The sequence below is a fragment of the Molothrus ater genome, unplaced genomic scaffold (genome assembly GCF_012460135.2).
Source record: "Molothrus ater isolate BHLD 08-10-18 breed brown headed cowbird unplaced genomic scaffold, BPBGC_Mater_1.1 matUn_MA100, whole genome shotgun sequence".
NCBI lineage: Eukaryota > Metazoa > Chordata > Aves > Passeriformes > Icteridae > Molothrus > Molothrus ater.
This window is the reverse complement of record NW_023416561.1, coordinates 313,444-333,302: the sequence shown is the minus strand read 5'-3', so window position 1 is coordinate 333,302 and position 19,859 is coordinate 313,444. Positions and strand designations below refer to the sequence as shown.

General features: G+C 59.5%; 1 protein-coding gene across 3 annotated transcripts; it reads right to left on the bottom strand.

The window, feature by feature from the left end:
• Window positions 1-3,101: 3,101 nt before the first annotated feature.
• FTSJ1 (FtsJ RNA 2'-O-methyltransferase 1) lies at window positions 3,102-19,728 on the bottom strand. 3 transcript variants are annotated; one of them, XM_036405514.1, is made up of 11 exons: window positions 19,626-19,728; window positions 18,233-18,364; window positions 17,374-17,443; window positions 16,935-17,031; window positions 8,553-8,631; window positions 8,399-8,451; window positions 8,233-8,286; window positions 8,036-8,138; window positions 7,860-7,943; window positions 5,925-6,028; window positions 3,102-4,220 (listed from the first exon to the last, which is right to left on the bottom strand). In XM_036405514.1, the coding sequence occupies exons 2-11, from the start codon at window positions 18,351-18,353 to the stop codon at window positions 3,330-3,332; spliced, it is 1,656 nt and encodes a 551-aa protein (XP_036261407.1). In that variant the 5' UTR covers window positions 18,354-18,364; window positions 19,626-19,728; the 3' UTR covers window positions 3,102-3,329. The 3 variants fall into 3 exon arrangements, with proteins under 3 accessions (XP_036261407.1, XP_036261408.1, XP_036261406.1); XM_036405515.2 differs by having other exon boundaries at window positions 19,616-19,706; XM_036405513.2 differs by having other exon boundaries at window positions 18,233-18,384; window positions 19,626-19,703.
• Between the last annotated feature and the right edge of the window lie 131 nt (window positions 19,729-19,859).

The following is a 19,859-nucleotide window of genomic DNA, read 5'->3' as shown; positions in this document are numbered from 1 at the left end:
GGGGGATTCCCTGGGATTTTGGGGGGATTCCTCGGGATTTTGGGGGGCTCTGAGTATTTTTGAGAGGGATCCCCCAAGGTTTTGGGGGGGCTCCAAGTGTTCTGGGGGAGGGGTCCCTGGGATTTTGGGGGGATTCCTCCGGATTTTGGGGGGCTCTGAAGATTCTGGGTGGGTCCCTGGGATTTTGGGGGGATTCCTCCGGATTTTGGGGGGCTCTGAAGATTCTGGGGGGGTCCCTGGGATTTTGGGGGTTTCGAGGGAGGGTCCCCTGGGATTTTGGGGGGGATTCCTCGGGATTTTGGGGGGCTCTTGAGGATTCTGGGGAGGGATCCCCCAGGATTTCAGGGAGCTCTGAGCATTTTGGAGAGGGATCCCCCAAGGTTTTGGGGGGTCCCTGGGATTTCGAGGGGATCCTTCAGGATTTTGGGGGGCTCTGAACATTCTGGGGAGGGTCCCAGGGATTTTGGGGGGCTCTGAGCATTTTTGAGAGGGATCCCCCAAGGTTTTGGGGGGCTCCAAGTGTTCTAGGGGAGGGGTCCCTGGGATTTCGAGGGGATTCCTCAGGATTTTGGGGGGCTCTGAGCATTCTGGGGGGGTCCCTGGGATTTGGGGGGCTCTGAGGAGCGTTCTGGGGGGAACCCCCAGGATTTCAGGGGTCTCTGAGCATTCCGCAGGGGATTCCTGGGATTTTGGGGGGCTCTGGGGGGATCCCTGGGATTTTGGGGTGCTCCCAGTGTTCTGGGTGGTCCCAGGACTTCGGGTGGTTTAGGGGGGGTCCTGGGATTTTGGGGGGCTCTGAGAAATCTGGGGAGGGATCCCCCAAAATTTCGGGGGGCTCCAAGTGTTCTGGGGGAGAGGTCCCTGGGATTTCAAGGGGATTCCCTCAGGATTTTGGGGGGCTCTGAGCATTCTGGGGGGGGTCCCTGGGATTTCGGGGGGTTCCACGGGATCCCCTGAGATTTCGGGGTGTTCCAGGGGTTCCCCTGAGATTTCGGGGTGTTCCAGGGGGTCCCCTGGGATTTCGGGGGGTTCCAAGCATTCCATAGAGGATTCCCTGGCATTTCAGGGGGTTGTGGGGAGGGGGTTCCCCATGAATTCCAGGGTGCTCCGGGGGGAATTCCCTGGGAGGAATTTTGGGGGGCTCCCCAGGATTTCGGGGGGCTCCGAGGGGGGGTTCCCCCAGGATTCTGGGGGGTTCTGGAGCTTTGCTGACCCCCCCAGGCGGCCGCAAGGACGAGGAGCTGGACCCGATGGACCCCAGCGCCTACTCGGACGCGCCCCGGTACGGCCTGGGGTAACGGGGGGGCGGTTTTGGGGTGCCCCGGGTTTTGGGGGACCCCCATGACCCCCATTCCTCGCCGTGTCCCGGCAGGGGGACGTGGTCCACGGGGCTGCCCAAGCGCAACGAGGCCAAGACGGGCGCGGACACGACGGCGGCCGGGCCCCTGTTCCAGCAGCGGCCGTACCCCAGCCCCGGCGCCGTCCTGCGCGCCAACGCCGAGGCCTCGCGCGGAAAGGACTGAAAGGGGAACCCCAAAATGGGGCGCCCATGAATGGGGCACCCCAAAACCCCCATGATCCCACCCAGGAATGGGGCACCCCAAAACCGCCATCACCCACCCAGGATCTCCCAACTGCTGAGCGCCAACGCCGAGGCCTCGCGCGGAAAGGACTGAAATGGGCACCCCAAAACGGGCACCCCAAAACGGGGCGCCCTAAAACGGGGCACCCCAAAACCCTCATGATCCCACCCATGAATGGGGCACCCCAAAACCCTCACCAGCCCACCCAGGAATGGGGCACCCCAAAACCCCCATGATCCCACCCAGGAATGGGGCGCCCCAAAACCCCCATGATCCCACCCAGGAGCACCCAATTAAAGCGCGCCAACGCCGAGGCCTCGCGCGGAAAGGACTGAAACGGGCACCCCAAAATGGGGCACCCCAAAACCCTCACCAGCCCGCCCAGGAATGGGGCGCCCCAAAACCCCCATGATCCCACCCAGGATCTCCCAACTGCTGAGCGCCAACGCCGAGGCCTCGCGTGGAAAGGACTGAAAGGGGCGCCCCAAAATGGGGCACACAGGAATGGGGCACCCCAAAACCTCCATCATCCCACCCAGGAATGGGGCACCCCAAAACCCCCATGATCCCACCCAGGAATGGGGCGCCCCAAAACCCCCATGATCCCACCCAGGAATGGGGCACCCCAAAACCCCCATGATCCCACCCAGGAGCACCCAACTGCTGAGCGCCAACGCCGAGGCCTCGCGCGGAAAGGACTGAAAGGGGCACCCCGAAATGGGCACCCCAAAAACTGGGAGACCCTCAAACCCTCACCAGCCCCTCCGGGAACCCCCAAAGCTCTGGGGACACCCCAAAACCGGGGCACCCCAAAACCTCATCATCCCAGCCAGGAAACCCCAGAGCTCCGGGCATCCCAAAACTGGGGCACCCCAAAACCGGGGAGACCCCCAAAACCCCACCCAGGGAGCCCCAAAGCCCCGGGCACCCCAAAATGGGGCACCCCGGGACTGGGGACACCCCCAAAGCTCTGGGGATGCTCTTTGCCCCCAGCCCGGGTGAACCCCTCACACCCCAGCGACCCCCAGAATTCAGGGGTTCCCCCAGGACCCCCAAACCCCAGGGGGACTTTTCAACCCCACAAGGGATCCCCCAAATCCCCCAGAGCACCCCCAAATCCTCAGGGGGTCCCCCAGGAACCCCCAATGCACCCGGGGTCCCCCCAAGCTCAGGAGGATCCCCTCAAACCCCAGGACCCCCCCCAGTGCATTGGGGTTGCCCCAAATCCCTCCAGGACCCCCAATATCCCCCCCAAACCCCCTCAGCACCCCCAAAACCCAGGGGTGCCCCAAATCCCCCAGGATCCCCCCAAACCCCTCCCAGGACCTCTCACAGACCCCGAGGGGCCCCCAAAGGGTCCCCCCAAACCTGGGGTCCCCCAAATCCCCCCAGACCCCCAGATTTGGGGTGCCCCCAATGCTCGAGTTCACCCCAAACCCCCGAGGGTCCCCCCAAACCTGGGGTGCCCCCCAATCCCCCAGCCCCCCTCCATTGCAATAAAGGCGCCGCAGCCCCGGGACTGGAGCAGGGGGGGTTTATTGGGGGGGTCACACGCGCGTGCAAGGGGAGGCTCCTGGGGGGCCTTGCACACTCACGGGAGCCTTGCACACCCCTGGGAGCCTTGCACACTCATAGGAGCTCTTGCACACTCATGGGAGCCTTGCACACTCATAGGAGCCTTGCACACCCACCTTGCACACTCATAGGAGCCCTGCACACCCATGGGAGCCCTTGCACACCCACGTTTCAGTCCAAAAGACGGAGCTGGCGCAGTTCCTCACACGGGGCTCCTTCCCCCTTGCACGGGGGTCCTTGCACACCCATCCCCTCCTGAGGGGCTCCTTGCACACCCATCCCACACACGGATCCTTGCACGCCCCTCTCACACGAGGGTCCCTCCCCCTCATATGTGGGTCCTTGCACGCTTGTCTCTTCCTGGGGGGCTCCTTGCACACCCCTCTCACACCAGGCTCTGTGCCCCTCACTCGGGGCTCCTTGCACACCCATCTCACTCAGGGCTCCTTGCACACCCATCTCACTCGTGGTTCCTTGCACACCCATCTCACACAGGGCTCCTTGCACGCCCGTCTCACTCGGGGCTCCTTGCATGCCTGTCTCACACAGGGCTCCTTGCACACCCATCTCCCTCGTGGCTCCTTGCACACCCCTCTCACACCAGGCTCTGTGCCCCTCACTCGTGGTTCCTTGCACACCCATCTCCCTCAGGGCTCCTTGCACACCCATCTCCCTCGTGGTTCCTTGCACGCCCATCTCACACAGGGCTCCTTGCACACCCATCTCACTCGTGGCTCCTTGCACACCCATCTCACACAGGGTTCCTTGCACGCCCATCTCCCTCGTGGTTCCTTGCACACCCATCTCCCTCGTGGTTCCTTGCACACCCGTCTCCCTCGTGGTTCCTTGCACGCCCATCTCCCTCGTGGTTCCTTGCACACCCGTCTCCCTCGTGGTTCCTTGCACACCCCTCCGGTCCCGGTGCTCTGGGTGTCCCCCCGGGGGTGTCCCCGTGCCCGTTCCCGGGTTCCCCCCCCGGCGCAGGCTGCAGGCCCGGGCGTAGGGGGGCGCGATGGGGGGGGCGGGGGGGGGCGTGTAATGGTACGGCCGGGAGGGCTCCAGCTGGGGGGGGACAGGGCGGGATGGAACCTTCCAGGATGGACCAGTATGGCCCCCCAGTATGGCCCCCCAGTATGGCCCCCCAGTATGGCCCCCCAGTATGACCCACTCCTTCCCAGTATGGCCCTGCACCTCCCAGTTCCTCCCAGTATGGCCCAGTCCCTCCCAATACAGCCCAGTCCCTCCCAGTGGCTCCAGGAGCTGCCCCAGTCCATCCCATTCCCATTCCCAGTCCCCCCACTCCCATTCCCAGCCTCTCCCATTCCTAGTCCCATTCCCCCAGTCCCAGTTTCCCCAGTCCCATTCCCCCAGTCCCAGTTTCCCATTCCCAGTCCCATTCCCAGTTTCCCAGTCCCAGTTTCCCATCCCAGTTTCCCCTCCCAGTTTGCCCAGTCCCAGTTTCCCATCCCAGTTTCCCATTCCCAGTTTCCCACTCCCATTCTCAGTCCCAGTTTCCCATTCCCAGTTTCCCATTCCCAGTTTCCCATCCCAGTCCCAGTTTCCCCATTCCCAGTTTGCCCATTCCCAGTTTCCCATCCCAGTTTCCCCATTCCCAGTTTGCCCATTCCCAGTTTCCCAGTCCCAGTTTCCCATCCCAGTTTCCCATCCCATTCCCAGTTTCCCCAGTCCTGGTTTCCCATTCCCAGTTTACCCAGTTTCCCATCCCAGTTCCCCATCCCATTCCCATTTTCCCCAGTTTCCCATTCCCAGTTTCCCCAGTTTCCCATCCCAGTTTCCCCTCCCAGTTCCCCAGTCCCATTCCCAGTTTCCCCATTCCCAGTTTCCCCTTTCCCAGTTTCCCATCCCATTCCCAGTTTCCCAGTTTCCCATCCCAGTTTCCCATCCCAGTTTCCCATCCCAGTTTCCCAGTTTCCCATCCCAGTTTCCCATCCCATTCCCAGTTCCCCCAGTCAGTCCCAGTTCCCCAGTCAGTCCCAGTTTCCCATCCCATTCCCACTTCCCCATCCCAGTTTCCCCAGTCCATCCCAGTTCCCAGTCAGTCCCAGTTTCCCAGTCAGTCCCAGTCCCCAGTCCGTCCCAGTTCCCCATTCCCAGTTTCCCATCCCAGTTTCCCCAGTCAGTCCCAGTTTCCCAGTTTCCCAGTTTCCCATCCCAGTTTCCCCAGTCAGTCCCAGTTTCCCAGTTTCCCAGTTTCCCATCCCAGTTTCCCCAGTCAGTCCCAGTTCCCCATTCCCAGTTCCCCATCCCAGTTTCCCCAGTCAGTCCCAGTTTCCCAGTTCCCCATTCCCAGTTCCCCATCCCAGTTTCCCCAGTCAGTCCCAGTTTCCCAGTTCCCCATTCCCAGTTCCCCATCCCAGTTTCCCCAGTCAGTCCCAGTTCCCCAGTTCCCCATTCCCAGTTCCCCATTCCCAGTTTCCCCAGTCAGTCCCAGTTTCCCATCCCAGTTTCCCCAGTCAGTCCCAGTTCCCCAGTTTCCCATCCCAGTTTCCCCAGTCAGTCCCAGTTCCCCATCCCAGTTTCCCCAGTCAGTCCCAGTTTCCCAGTTCCCCATTCCCAGTTCCCCATTCCCAGTTTCCCCAGTCAGTCCCAGTTCCCCATCCCAGTTTCCCCAGTCAGTCCCAGTTTCCCAGTTCCCCATTCCCAGTTCCCCATCCCAGTTTCCCCAGTCAGTCCCAGTTCCCCATCCCAGTTTCCCCAGTCAGTCCCAGTTCCCCATCCCAGTTTCCCCAGTCAGTCAGTCCCTACCTGCAGGGGGTAGGTGCGGTCGGGGTCGAAGGCGCTCAGGTCCCCGCAGGCCACGAAGGGAACGATGACCCTGGAGGGGCCCGAGAGACCGGACAGGGCCAGCCCTGGGCGCCCAGAGAACATTGGGAACCCCAAATATCATGGGGGGCGCCCCAAATATCATTGGGGGCACCCCAGAGAACATTGGGAACCCCAAATACCATGGGGGGCGCCCCAAATATCATTGGGAGCACCCCAAATACCATGGGGGGCACCCCAAATATCATTGGGGGCACCCCAGAGAACATTGGGAACCCCAAATACCATGGGGGGCGCCCCACATATCATTGGGAGCACCCCAAATACCATTGGGGCACCCCAAATCCCACTGGCACCCCAAATACCATTGGGGGCACCCCAGAGAACATTGGGGCACCCCCGAGAACATTGGGCACCCCAGAGAACATCGGGGGCACCCCAATTCCCACTGGGCGCCCCAAATACCATTGGGGGCGCCCCAAATCCCACTGGGGGCGCCCCAAATCCCATTGGGGGCACCCCAAATACCACTGGGGGCACCCCAAATACCATGGGCACCCATAATACCATTGGGTACCCCAAATCCCATTGGGTACCCCCCAAATCCCACTAGGGGCACCCCAAATCCCACTGGGGGCACCCCAAAGAACATTGGGTATCCCAAATACCATTGGGGGCACCCTAAATACCACTGGGCACCCCAAAGAACACTGGGGGAACCCCAAATCCCATGGGCACCCATAATACCATTGGGTACCCCAAATCCCATTGGGGGCACCCCAAATCCCACTGGGCACCCCAAATCCCATTGGGGCACACCCCAAATCCCACTGGGCACACCCCAAATCCCACTGGGTACCCCTAATATCATTGGGGGCACCCCAAATACCATTGGAGCACCCCAAATACCACCGGGGGACACCCCAAATACCAATGAGTATCCCAAATACCATTGGAGCACCCCAAATCCAACTGGGGGGACACTGGGGCACCCCAAATCCTCATGGGCCCCAATTGCCCCCGACAAACCAACAGGGATCCCCCAATGGCCCTCAGAGACCCCAAAATCCCCTCAGGGAGCCCCAAAATATCCCAAGAGACCTCACAAGCACCCCCAGACACCCCAAAATCCCATCAGGGACCCCCAGATCCCTCCCAGGACCCCTCAGAATCTCCCCAGACACCTCCCAGTGACCCCCAGACACCCCAAAATCCCATCAGGGACCCCTGAATCCTCTCCAGGACCCCTCAGAATGTCCCCAGACACTCCCAGTGACCCCCAGACACCCCAAGATCCTGCCAGGAATGCCCAAAATCCCATCAGGGACCCCCAATTCCCCCCCAGGACGCCTCAGAATGTCCCCATAGACCTCCCAGTGACTCCCAGCCACCCCAAAATCCCATTAGGGACCCCCAAAATCCCATCAGGAACCCCCACATCCCCCTAGGACCCCTCAGAATGTCCCCAGACACCCCAAGATCCTGCCTGGAAGCCCCAATATCTCTCCAGGGACCCCTCAGAATGTCCCCAGACACTCCCAGTGACCCCCAGACACCCCAAAATCCCATCAGGGACCCCCAAAATCCCATCAGGGACCCCCCAAAATCCCATCAGGGACCCCCAAAATCCCATCAGGGACCCCCAAATCCCCTCCAGGACCCCTCTGAATGTCCCCAGACACCTTCCAGTGACCCCCAGCCACCCCAAAATCCCATCAGGGACCCCTAAAATCCCATCAGGGACCCCCAAATCCCCTCCAGGACCCCTCAGAATGTCCCCAGGCATCTCCCAACGACCCCCAGCCACCCCAAAATCCCATCAGGGACCCCCAAAATCCCATCAGGGACCCCCAAAATCCCATCAGGGCCCCCCAAAATCCCATCAGGGCTCCCCAAACTGCCCCCAGTGCCGCTCACCCGCCTCGGGCTCCAGCAGGGGATTCTCCATGCTGGGCACGAAGCCCTCGGGGGGGCTGTACCCACGGCACACCACGAAGGCCTCTGCCAAAAGAGGGGGTCAGGGGGGTCCCCCACACTCAGGGGGGGTCCCCCACACTCAGGGGGGGTCCCCGGGGGTTTGGGGGGGCTCCCACCGATGCTGGAGTTGCGGCTGCTGCGGGGCTTGGCGCAGGTGACGTCGGGGAAGAAGAGGCGCAGTTGGGAGTAGAGCAGGGTCACATCCTTGCCCCGGAAAATCTGGGGGGGCAGCGGGGTCAGCGCCCCCTTTTTGAGGGTGGGGGGGCTCCAGACCCCCCCTCATTTTGAGGGGATCCCCTCAGGGACTCCTCACCTTGGCCACGAAGGTGCCGCCTTTCTTCAGGACGTGGGTGGTGATGTTCAGTGCCTGGAGGAGGGGAGAGCCCAAAAGGGGATTTGGGGGGCTCTGGGGGGGCTCTGGGGGGGTCCCCAGGAGGTTTTGGAGGGGGGATTTTGGGGGGCTGAACCCCCACACTTACTGCCAGCAGCAGCTGGGCCTGGATGTACTCGTCGAGGTCGTGCAGCCCCGTTACTGTGGGGGCAGTTTGGGGGTCAGGGGGTTTTTTGGGGGGTTTTTTTTAGGGTTTTTAGGGGGTTCAGGTGCCTCCTCAGGCCCAGCACCCCCAAACTCACCGTCAGGGGCCCCATCACAGACCACCAGGTCAGCCGGGTGCCCCTCGAAGTGGCGCCGGATCTCCTGAGCCGTGGAGGCCTGGGGGGCAGCAATGGGGGCAGGAAGGGGTTAATGGGATCTGGGAGGGGTTATTGGGGTCTGGGGAGCACGGGGGGAATGGGGGCAGGAAGGGGTCAGGAATGGGGTCTGGGGGGTTAATAGGGGTCTGGGAGCACGGGGGGAATGGGGGCAGGAAGGGGTTAATAGGGTCTGGGGGCACAGGGATGGGGCAGGAAGGGGTTAATGGGATCTGGGGGTCTATAGGGTCTGGGGAGCACGGGGGGAATGGGGGCAGGAAGGGTTAATGGGGTCTGGGGGTCAATAGGGTCTGGGGGGCATGGGGGAATGGGGGCAGGAAGGGGTTAATAGGGTCTGGGGGGGTTATTGGGGTCTGGGGGCCTGGGGGGAGTGGGGGCAGGAAAGGGTTAATTGTGTTTGGGGGCATGGGGGGAATGGAGTCAGGAATGGGGGCAGGAAGGGGTTAATGGGGTCTGGGGGGCACGGGGGGGAAATGGGGGCAGAAATGGGGCCAGAAATGGGGGCAGGGGCTCAGGAATGGGGTCAGGGGGCAAAATGGGATCAGGGAGGGGTAAATGGGGGGCACAGGGGAAATGGGGTCAGGAACAGGGGCAGGAATAGGGGCAGGAAGGGGTTAATGGGGTCTGGGGGGGTTATTGGGGTCTGGGGAGTGGGGCAGGAAAGGGTTAATTGTGTTTGGGGGCACGGGGGAAATGGGGGCAGGAATGGGGGCAGGAAGGGGGTCAGGAATGGGGTCTGGGGGTCAATAGGGTCTGGGGGACATGGGGGAACGGGAGCAGGAAGGGGTTAATGGGGTCTGGGGGGCACAGGGGGAATGGGGCAAGGGGATTAATAGGATCTGGGGTGCGGTAGGAAAGGGACAGGCGTTCGGAAGATTTCGGGCTGTGACGGAAAATTACAGGAATCCTTCTGCCCCTCTCCCCAGAGATAAGGATCACCCTTGGAATGTAGCCAGACGTGTAGCCCCCCTAACCTATGGATGCCAGTAACTTTCCACTCCATCCTAACCCTAGAAAGTATAGCCAGACCCCCGTCTGACGTAGAGAAACCCCTTAGTCCATAAATGCCCCTGAGACCCCTCAATAAAGGCCATTTGCTGTCCACCCCGTTGGTGTGTGTAGCATTGGACCGAGTGACCCTGGGCCTTGGGTCACCGTGCCGGACCCCTCCGAACCAGGTCCACGCACGCCGCCGAACCCCCGGGACAATCGCAGCGCCCGGAGTTCGGGATTTCCGCCTGGACACGGGACCGGCGGCTGCACAGCAGGCCTAGTGCAGCGGGGGGGACGCCCCCGGAGCAGCGTGGACCATGGAAGCCATAGCGAAGGTCGTAACTCAGATGCATGCTCAATGGGGGATTGATTGTAAGCTAAAAGATTTATGTCTTGCTATACCGAGACTTGTTAAGCTGGGGGCGATAGACAGCCCGGGGGATATTCTCCATCCGGAGATATGGGATACTTGTACAAAGGTTTTAGCTGAGGAAACTATGTCCTCAGGCTCGGGGAAAGCTCTGAAGTCATGAGGCAGAGTCGTGCAGGCTCTGCAGAAAGCTAGAGAAGAGCAGGAGACCTGGAAAGCCGCGCAGGCTTGGTTATTAACCACGTCGCAGTTGGGGGTGGGCGCGGCAACGCAGACCGCGGAGGGCTTCGATCAGATCGGCACCGCGGAACCGCGAATGCCGGATTCCCCCGAGCAGACCGCTTCACCATCAGAGGGGGGGAACACGCACGGGCGTTTTGGCGGGGGTTAACGGAGGAAGCGCGGGGGGCGGCGAAATCGCCGGACCCCGAAGGGGTGGATAAAAGCGCACCCGCTCCGTATGCGTTTGAAAATGGCGCCGAACCGCGTGTTCAGGGCGGAAAGGGAAACACGGGGGGCGGAAATGCAGTCAGCCTGCTTAACAACGCATGCGCGGGCGAGCGGGGGGTCGGGGCGGCCCCCGCAGAGGAGCGTAAGGCCAATCAGAGCGCTCAGTTCACTTTAGGTCCTTATAGGGCAAGGACCTCCCCCAGCAGGAGGCGGGGGGACCCCAGGGGGAGGGAACGGCCCGACCCCCGCAAGAAGGGGCGGGGTCGGAGTCCCAGAAAAAGGCAGAGCAGCCCGGAAACGTCCGGGCAGTTGACTTCCGGCTCGGACTCGAGCTCCGAGCTCGAGAGGGGATCGGGGAGTTCCGACTCGGATTCGGGTTTTAACAGAAGGAGAGCAGCGGCATACAAGGTCACTAGCCACAGCGCTCCTGCAGGGGTGAAGGGGATATCGGAGAAAGATCGAACTCCGCTTACAGACTGGCGGAAAATAAAAATAGCGTGTGCTGAATGGACTCCGTCGGCGAAACTAGTGTTCCCTGGTTCGGGTGGGGGGAGCCGGCGGGAATCAAAGGACCTATTCCCTGGTAAACCCGAAAGACGTGCAGGCAATTATTAAAGCAATTGCAGATAGGGGAATTAATTCTGCCATGGTTTCCACACTCATTGACAGCGTTTTTGGAGGGGATGACATGTTACCTTTTGATATTAAGCAGACTTGCAGAATGATTTTTGATGGGGCAGGGATGATCGTTTTTAAGCAGGAATGGGAGGATAACTGTATTAAGCAGCTAGCCCTGGTAACAGGGGCAGATCATCCACTGCACGGCTCCAGCATACAGAGGCTAATGGGCACAGACCCTACAATGATCACCCCCCAGGCACAGGCTGAGGGCTTGCGGGCACATGAGGTTATGACAACAACCCGTGCTGCTCGAGAAGCCATCCGTGTTGCTTCCAAAGTAATAGCCAAACCGTCGCCTTGGTCCACAATAAAGCAGAGTGAGAGTGAAAGCTTCACTCAGTTTGTGGATCGTTTACAGGCTGCCTTGGACTCCTCAACATTACCCTCAGAGGCAAAGGGTCCTGTGCTGGCAGAGTGCCTACGCCAGCAATGCAACTCAGCCACCAAGGACATTTTAAGATCACTGCCGCAGGGGTCTAATCGAGCTGCCATGATCAGACACGTTGCAAAGGAAGAACACCTAGCTCCCATTCAAGCAGCAGTTCACACTGCAATAACGAGTGTCATGGCATGCTTTAAGTGTGGCCAAGCTGGGCACGTGGCAACAAACTGCCCCCAGTCAGGGCGCCCACCAGCAGCTGCTCCACCACGCCAGGGGAGACCTAGGGGACCATGCTGGGCATGTGGAAAGAAAGGGCATTTAGCTAAGGAATGCAGATCCAGGCATCAGGGAAACGGGAGAGGGAGGGGGCAGCCGGGCCGTATCCAGCCTCCTCCCACCTGGAACATGCAGCGGCCCAGCTACAGCAACCCCCAATGGGGCACAGGGCTTTCATGCCCACCACCTCCACCCTCTCAGGGAATGACCAACTTTGTCGCCCAGCCAATGGCTCAACTGAACCCATCTGCACCTCAGGAATACCAAGAACAGCTCCCTGGGGCCGAGGCCCCTGAGTGGCTTTGGCCATGAAAGCATGGGAACGGGACCCATGGGTGGCCTTCGCCGCGAAGGTGGGGAAACACCCACTGATCGTGTGGGCAGTGTGTCATCTCCACAACAGCTCCGACGACTCGGCCATCTGCCTTCCCTTTTGGGTGGACACAGGGTCAGATGTCACCGTCATCCCAGACATACACTGGCCTCGACCATGGAAGCTAGAAGTAGCCCCCATGGTGGGCGGAGTTGGAGGGCTGTCCCGAGCCCACAAGAGCACCCAACCAGTGGCAATAACCCTCTGCACCGAGAGAGGACCGGGAAGAACTATCACCCTCACTGCATATGTGATGTCGGACTGCCCACCCTTGCTAGGGAGGGATGCCCTAGCCCTGCTGGATGTTAGGGTGACAAATTTATTCTAAGGGCCACTGTCGCGTACCCGCCATTGCCCATCAAGCTGACTTGGAAATCAGCCGACCCAGTATGGGTCGAACAGTGGCCCTTGTCAACACCTCAAATGACTGCCCTCATTGAGTTAGTTAGCTGTGAATTACACAAGAATCATATAGAACCCTCCACGAGTCCATGGAACACTCTGATCTTCGTAATACCTAAGCGATCTGGTGAAGGCTTTCGACTCCTGCACGACTTGCGAGAAGTGAACAAGAGAATCCAGCCTATGGGCCCTGTGCAAACTTCGCTGCCCATGAACTCTGTGATACCGAAAGGACAACCCTGTGCAGTGCTCGACATCAAAGACTGCTTCTTTTCTATTCCCCTGCACGAAGACGACAAGGAGCGTTTCGCCTTCTCCATCGTCTTCCCAAACAGCCAGCGGCCCAACCTACGCTTCCAATGGAGGAAGCACTCTATTCACGGAAGGCACCATATCAGTCATCCACGTCAACAGCCACGACCCGGTCAAAGGATTCTACCAAATAGGCAACGACAAGGCTGACGCCGCCGCAAAGGGCGTATGGGCACTGAAAGAAGCTCGTCAGTTGCACGATCCCTTCACATCGGAGCTAAAGCGCTTGCGAAAAGGTGCGGGGTTTCTACCGTGGACGCAAAGCACGTCGTCGCTACGTGCCCCCACTGCCAGAAGTCGCCACTGTGGTCGAGTGGCGTCAACCCCAGAGGCCTCAAAGCCTCAGAAATATGGCAAACAGACTTTACACAATGCCAGCTGTTGAAACCCCGAGCGTGGCTCGCGGTTACTGTAGATACGTACAGCGGCATGATTGTGGCCACACAGCATCTCGAGACCGATTCCAAAGCGACCATCCAACATTGGCTAACAGCCATGGCATGGCTTGGGGTTCCAAAACAGATCAAAACAGATAACGGCCCAAACTTCATCTCAAAGGTAGTCCAAGCATTCGCCTCGAAATGGAACATCGCCTTGGTGCATGGCATCCCATACAACAGCACCGGGCAAGCCATCGTCGAAAGAGCAAACCAGACTCTGAAAACTAAGCTGGAAGTGCTAGCAAAGGCAGAAGGCTTCACCAATGCCATTCCCCCGGGTGACCAGGCGCGCATGCTGGCAACTGCGCTGCTAGCGTTAAATCAATTCCCTAGGGGGGACAAAACAAACAGTCCTGCTCAGAGACACTGGGCCACTCGGGTGCTAGAGGAAGGCCCACAGGTGGTGATCAAAAATGAACTAGGGGAGTGGGAACAGGGTTGGAGATTGGTGCTCACGGGGCGGGGATATGTGGCCGTTAAAAAGGATGGGGACATTAAATAGTGTCCACTCAAATCTATCAAACCAGACCTTCATAGAGAAACTCATGAGAATTATGAGACTTTGTTTGCAGGACTGGATCATTGGACGTCCCCGAAACTCAAATGCCCCACTACCGGGAAAGAGAGAGAGGCCATCGAGGAACCCGACATCACCTGAGAAGCTCGCGCCATCAAAATTAAAGCAGCAACGGTATCTCTGTGTAATCTTGTTTCTAGGGTTAGTAGGCAGAGGACAAGCAGACACAAAACATTACCCTCACCAGCCATTCAGGTGGGTTCTACGCCATCTCTCAGGTGAGGGGGTCATCAAAGAAATTGTTACAGCCGACGTCCCATCTTTCGAGTTCAGGTTAAAAGACATTTTTCCCATGCATACAGGGCACCCCAGGTTTCAGGAGACAACAGTATTTGGGATGTACTGGTGCCCTGCTTCCAACCCAGGAAAAAGTTATTGTAATTTCCCAGGGCATGGATATTGTGGATATTGGGGGTGTGAAACTATTGTGATAAGCAATAGATGGACGCCTCAACAGCCGGATAAGTTCCTGCAAATTAAGTACACTCCACACGGCTGTATCGAACCAAACTATGACATGGATGGGTATGCGCTTATGCCCGGAGGCTTGAAACAGCACACTTGCACAGGTTATATAATGACAATCCTGCAGCCGACCCATGATGCCTGGGCCACAGGTAAAGTGTGGACAGCGTATGCTCATCTCCCTAACCGCAGCATCTGGGCGAACATACAAATTATCAGACTCCCAGCTTCAGTATCCCAATCAGTCAGTCCCAACCCGGTTCTAGTAGTAAGTAGACCCAGGGAAGAGATCGCAGCTAACGGTAGTTCTAGCCACGAAACACAGAGGTTGAAACTAGCCTCCCCATCCGATCTCTTAACCAAACCAACCCTCTCCAGTCCATTCTTAAGTGTGTTAAATGCTACCTTCTTATCGTTAAACCAATCCAACCCCAACTTCACAGAATCATGCTGGTTATGCTATGATGCACAACCCCCTTTTTACGAAGGTGTTGCCTTCGATCTCCCATTCATCTTCTCTAAGTCAAACAATCCACGCCAATGCAGATGGGACACCCCCCGGAGAGGTATCACCCTAAGTCAGGTTACGGGCCAGGGCAAATGCTTTGGCAATGCAACCTTGGCAAAGCAGATGGGCAACGTCTGCAAGGAATTCGTCAAACTTAAGGGAGGGAAGGTCCAGTGGGTGATCCCAGCTGCATCGGGAATGTGGGTCTGTCACAGATCCGGGGTAAGCCCATGTGTACTCCTTGACAAATTCGACCATTCTACTGACTTTTGTGTCCAAGTTCTAATTGTCCCCAGAGTCCTGTATCGCCAAGAAGAAGAGGTGTACCGCTTGTTCGAGGAACCCAACCGGCTCTACAAACGAGAGGTGATAACAGGCGTCACCATCGCAATGCTCCTCGGTTTAAGAGCTACCGGCGCTGCCACAGGCATCTCGGCCCTTGCAACACAACATCAGGGACTGGCACAACTGCAGATGACAGTTGATGAGGACTTGCAAAGGATCGAGAAATCCATCTCTTCCCTGGAAAAATCCCTTTCCTCACTCTCAGAGGTTGTCCTCCAAAACAGGAGAAAACTGGACCTCTTGTTCATGCAGCAAGGGGGCCTGTGTGCTGCCTTGAAAGAGGAATGCTGCTTTTATGCAGACCACACCGGAGTCGTCAGAGACTCCATGGCCGAACTGAGAAATCGGCTAAACCTAAGGAAAGCAGATAGAGAAGCTCAACAGGGCTGGTTCGAATCCTGGTTCAATCAATCACCATGGCTCACCACCCTAATTTCTACCCTAATAGGTCCATTGGCAATGCTGCTCTTAGCTATTACCTTCGGGCCATGCCTGCTGAACAAGCTAGTCTCATTCGTTCAGGCCCGCCTAGAACGGGCTAGCATCCTGTTCATGGGACAGCAACACTTACTGTGAACTCAACAGAGAACACTGCCAGTCACGAGAGACTTGCCTGGCAGAAACTTACTCAGGTTTCCCAAGACCCTTTTCCCTAGTCAGATCTCAACCTCCTACCTCATTTCAGTGCCTATGTATAAGACTACCCCGTTCATTTGTGAAAGAGCGGGGGGAAGTGTGGTAGGTAAGGGACAGGCGTTCGGAAGATTTCGGGCTGTGACGGAAAATTACAGGAATCCTTCTGCCCCTCTCCCCAGAGATAAGGATCACCCTTGGAATGTAGCCAAACGTGTAGCCCCCCTAACCTATAGATGCCAGTAACTTTCCACTCCATCCTAACCCTAGAAAGTATAGCCAAACCCCTGTCTGACGTAGAGAAACCCCTTAGTCCATAAATGCCCCTGAGACCCCTCAATAAACGCCATTTGCTGTCCACCACATTGGTGTGTGTAGCATTGGACCGAGTGACCCTGGGCCTTGGGTCACCGTGCCCGACCTCCCGAACCAGGTCGCCACGCCATAACGGCAACACTGGGGGCCTGGGGGGCATGGGGGGGAAATGGGGTCAGGAATGGGGTCAGAGGATCAGGAATGGGGTCAGGAATGGGGTCTGGGGGCGAAACGGGATCAGGGAGCAGTAAATGGGGGGCACAGGGGAAATGGGGTCAGGAACAGGGTCAGGAATGGGGTCAGGAATGGGGTCAGGAAAGGGGTTAATGGGGTCTGGGGGGGTTATTGGGGTCTGGGGGCCTGGGGGGCACAGAGGGAATGGGGTCAGGAATGGGGCCAGAATGGGGCAGGAACGGTCAGGAATGGGGGCAGGAATGGGGGCAGGAACGGGGTCAGGAATGGGGGCAGGAACGGGGTCAGGAACAGGGTCAGGAATGGGGTCAGGAATGGGCTCTGGGGGGCACAGGGGGCAGAGGGGGAAATGGGGTTTGGGTGGGGGGTAATGGGGTCTAGAGGGGGTAAATGGGGTCTGGAGGATTAATTGGGGTCTGGGAGGAGGAATGGGGTCAGGGGGGCTCAGAGGGGGTTTTGGGGGAGCTCAGGGGGTTTGGGGGGGATCAGGACGTTTGGGGGGGCTCAGGGGGTTTTGGGGGAGCTAGGGGGGTTGGGGGGGATCAGGACGTTTGGGGGGGGGCTCAGGGGGTTTTGGGGGGTGTCCCCACCTTGGTGATGTCCCCCTGGATCTGCAGCACCCCCGGGAGCGGCGCCATGGCCTGGAGATCCACGGCCACCACCTGGGCTGGGGAGCCCTCGGAGCCCCTGGGGGGGCAGGGGGGGCTGGGTACCCCGGGACCCCCCCAGTGCCCCCCCAGACCCTCAGGACCCCCAGCCAAACCTCCCTGAGCCCCCCAGTCCCAAACCGGGATTCCCAGTCCTCCCAGTTCACCCAGTTCACCCCAAAGGAGGATTCCCAGTGCCCCCAGCTGGGGCTCCCAGCGCTCCCATTCCCAGCCTAGGACCCCAAAACCAGCACCCCCAGACCCCCAGTTTGGGGCTCTCAGTGCTCCCAGTGCCCCCCAGTGCCCCCAGTGCTCCCAGTGCCCCCAGTGCCCCCCAGTGCCCCCAGTGCCCCCCAGTGCCCCCAGTGCTCCCAAGTCCCACCTGAGGTGCCGACTCAGCACCTGGCTCCAGCTCCCGGGGGCAGCACAAAGATCCACGGCCCGCTGGACCCCTGGGAGCCCAGTTAGACCAGTTACACCAGTTATACCAGTTAGTTAAACCAGTTAGACCAGTTACACCAGTTACACAGTGATCCCAGACCCCTGGGAGCCCAGTTACACCAGTTAGACCAGTGATCCCAGTCACACCAGTTACACCAGTGTCCCCAGTTCCCCCCACTCCCCCACTCCCCCAGTCCCTCCCAATCCCCCCCATTCACCCTCAATCCCCCCATTTCCCCAGGCCCCCCATTCCCCCCATTCACTCCCAGTCCCCCCCAGCTCCCCTCATTCCTCCCATTCCCCCAGTCCCTCCCAGTCCCCCCCATTCCTCCATTCCTCCAGTTCTCCCATTCCCCCCTATTCCCCTCAGTCCCCCCATTCCATCCCATTCCCCCAGTCCCCCCACTCCCCTTGATTCCCCCCCTTTGCCCTCAGTTCCCCCATTCCCCATGTCCCCCCAGTCCTCCCAGTCCCTCCCAGTCCCCCCATTGCCCAAATCCCCCCATTCCCCCAATCCCCCCAGTCCCTCCCAGTCCCCCCATTCCCCCAATTCCCCCAGTCCCCCCACTCCCCTGATTCCCCCCCTTTCCCCTCAGTTCCCCCATTCCCCATGTCCCCCCAGTCCTCCCAGTCCCTCCCAGTCCCCCATTGCCCCAATCCCCCCATTCCCCCAATCCCCCCAGTCCCTCCCAGTCCCCCCATTCCCCAATCTGCCCCCATTGCCCCAATCTACCCCAATCCCACCAATCCCCCCATTGCCCCAATCCCCCCAGTTTCCCCCCATTCCCACTCCCCCGTACCCCTCAGGAGCTGGAAGCGCTGCTCCAGCTGCAGCAGTTTGAAGGCGCTGCGGGCTCTCCAGCCACCCTCCTTGGCCAGCCGGTAATAAATGTCCCGTTTGTCCTTGGAGGAGCGCCCCATGGCACCCCAAACTGCGGGGGAACACCCCAAACTGCCGGGGGACAGCCCATTAACGGGGGACACCCCAGAAACGGGGGGACACCCCACACTGCCCTCCTTGGCCAGCCAGTAATAAATGTCCCGTTTGTCCTTGGAGGAGCGCCCTATGGCACCCCAAACTGCCGGGGGGACACCCCATTAACGGGCGGACACCCCAGAAACGGGGACACCCTATTAACAGGGACACTCTATTAATGGGGACACCCCAAACACAGGGACACCATTAACAAGGACACCCTGTTAATGGGGACACCCCATTAACGGGGACACCATTAACAGGGACACCCCGTTAACGGGGACACCCTATTAATTGGGACACCCCAAACACAGGGACACCATTAACAAGGACACCCTGTTAATGGGGACACCCCATTAGCGGGGACACCATTATCAGGGACACCCCATTAACGGGGACACCCTATTAATTGGGGTACCCCAAACACAGGGACACCCTATAAACGGGGACACCACTAACAGGGACACCCCATTACCGGGGACACCCCAAACAGGATGGGGACGCCATTAACGGGGGTACCCCATTAACGGGGACACCCCTTTAACAGGGACATCCCGTTAAGAGAGGGTACCCGTAAACGCAGACATCGTAAACGGGAATACCATAAACGAGGATGCCCATAAACGGGGACACCCCAAAAACGGAGACACATAAACGGGGGTACCCCATTAACAGGGACATTCCAAAAACGGGGACACCCCATAAAAGGGGGGAATCGACAAACGGGGACACCACAAAGGGGGGCACCCCCAGCCGGGGTTATAACACCCCCCGCCCGTAGCGCTGTAATCTCTACACATTTCGTTATTTGTGCGCCCTGTTATTTATTTATAGGTTCTGCCGTTTATTTGTTGCCCATACCCTAAACACCGCTGTTTAGATGGGGGGGTGCACACAAAAACAGGGGGATCCAGGAAGATCCTCTAGCTCCCACACCGACGGGTTATGGGGGGTGCCCAGGGCTGCTCACACCCCTACAAACCCCTCAAATCCCATTGATTTAAGTCGCGGTAATTTGAAATTAAATCCTACATTCACCACAAACCCTCACCGAGCCACTGCGCATGCGCAGCCCCGGCGTCACCGCCCCCGGCGCAGCGGCCGCGCACGCGCAGCCCCGCCCACCCCGGCGCGCGCCGCTCCCCCTCCCCCTCACAACCTCCCCCCCCCCGCCGCCCCGCCCGGCCCCTCCCGCCCGCCGCCGTACCGGAACGCACCGGGGAAGGACCGGGGAGCAGCCGCGGGAGGAAAGAGGAACAGACGCGGAAGGAGCGGTGAGGGCGGAGCGGCGGAGGCGGCTGAGGCGGGCGGCGGGCGTGGGGCGCGTGCGCGCGGCGGGAAGCGTGATGGGAGGGCGGGCGGGGGATGAGGGGGGGGGGAAGCTCCTTTTGGTACTGCGCATGCGCGGGGCGGGGCGCGAGTTGTGTGGGGGTTTCCCGCCTTTTTCTGTG

Bases quoted from the DNA above. Each gene is read 5' to 3' on its own strand.
- FTSJ1 (XM_036405514.1), bottom strand. From the start codon at position 18,353: ATGGGGCGCTCCTCCAAGGACAAACGGGACATTTATTACCGGCTGGCC. The intron at 8,287-8,398 runs GTAAGTGTGGGG...CCCCTCCTCCAG, and splicing joins AGGCCCAGCTGCTGCTGGCA to GCACTGAACATCACCACCCA. The intron at 4,221-5,924 runs GTAGGGACTGAC...GTCCCCCCCCAG, and splicing joins ACCGCACCTACCCCCTGCAG to CTGGAGCCCTCCCGGCCGTA.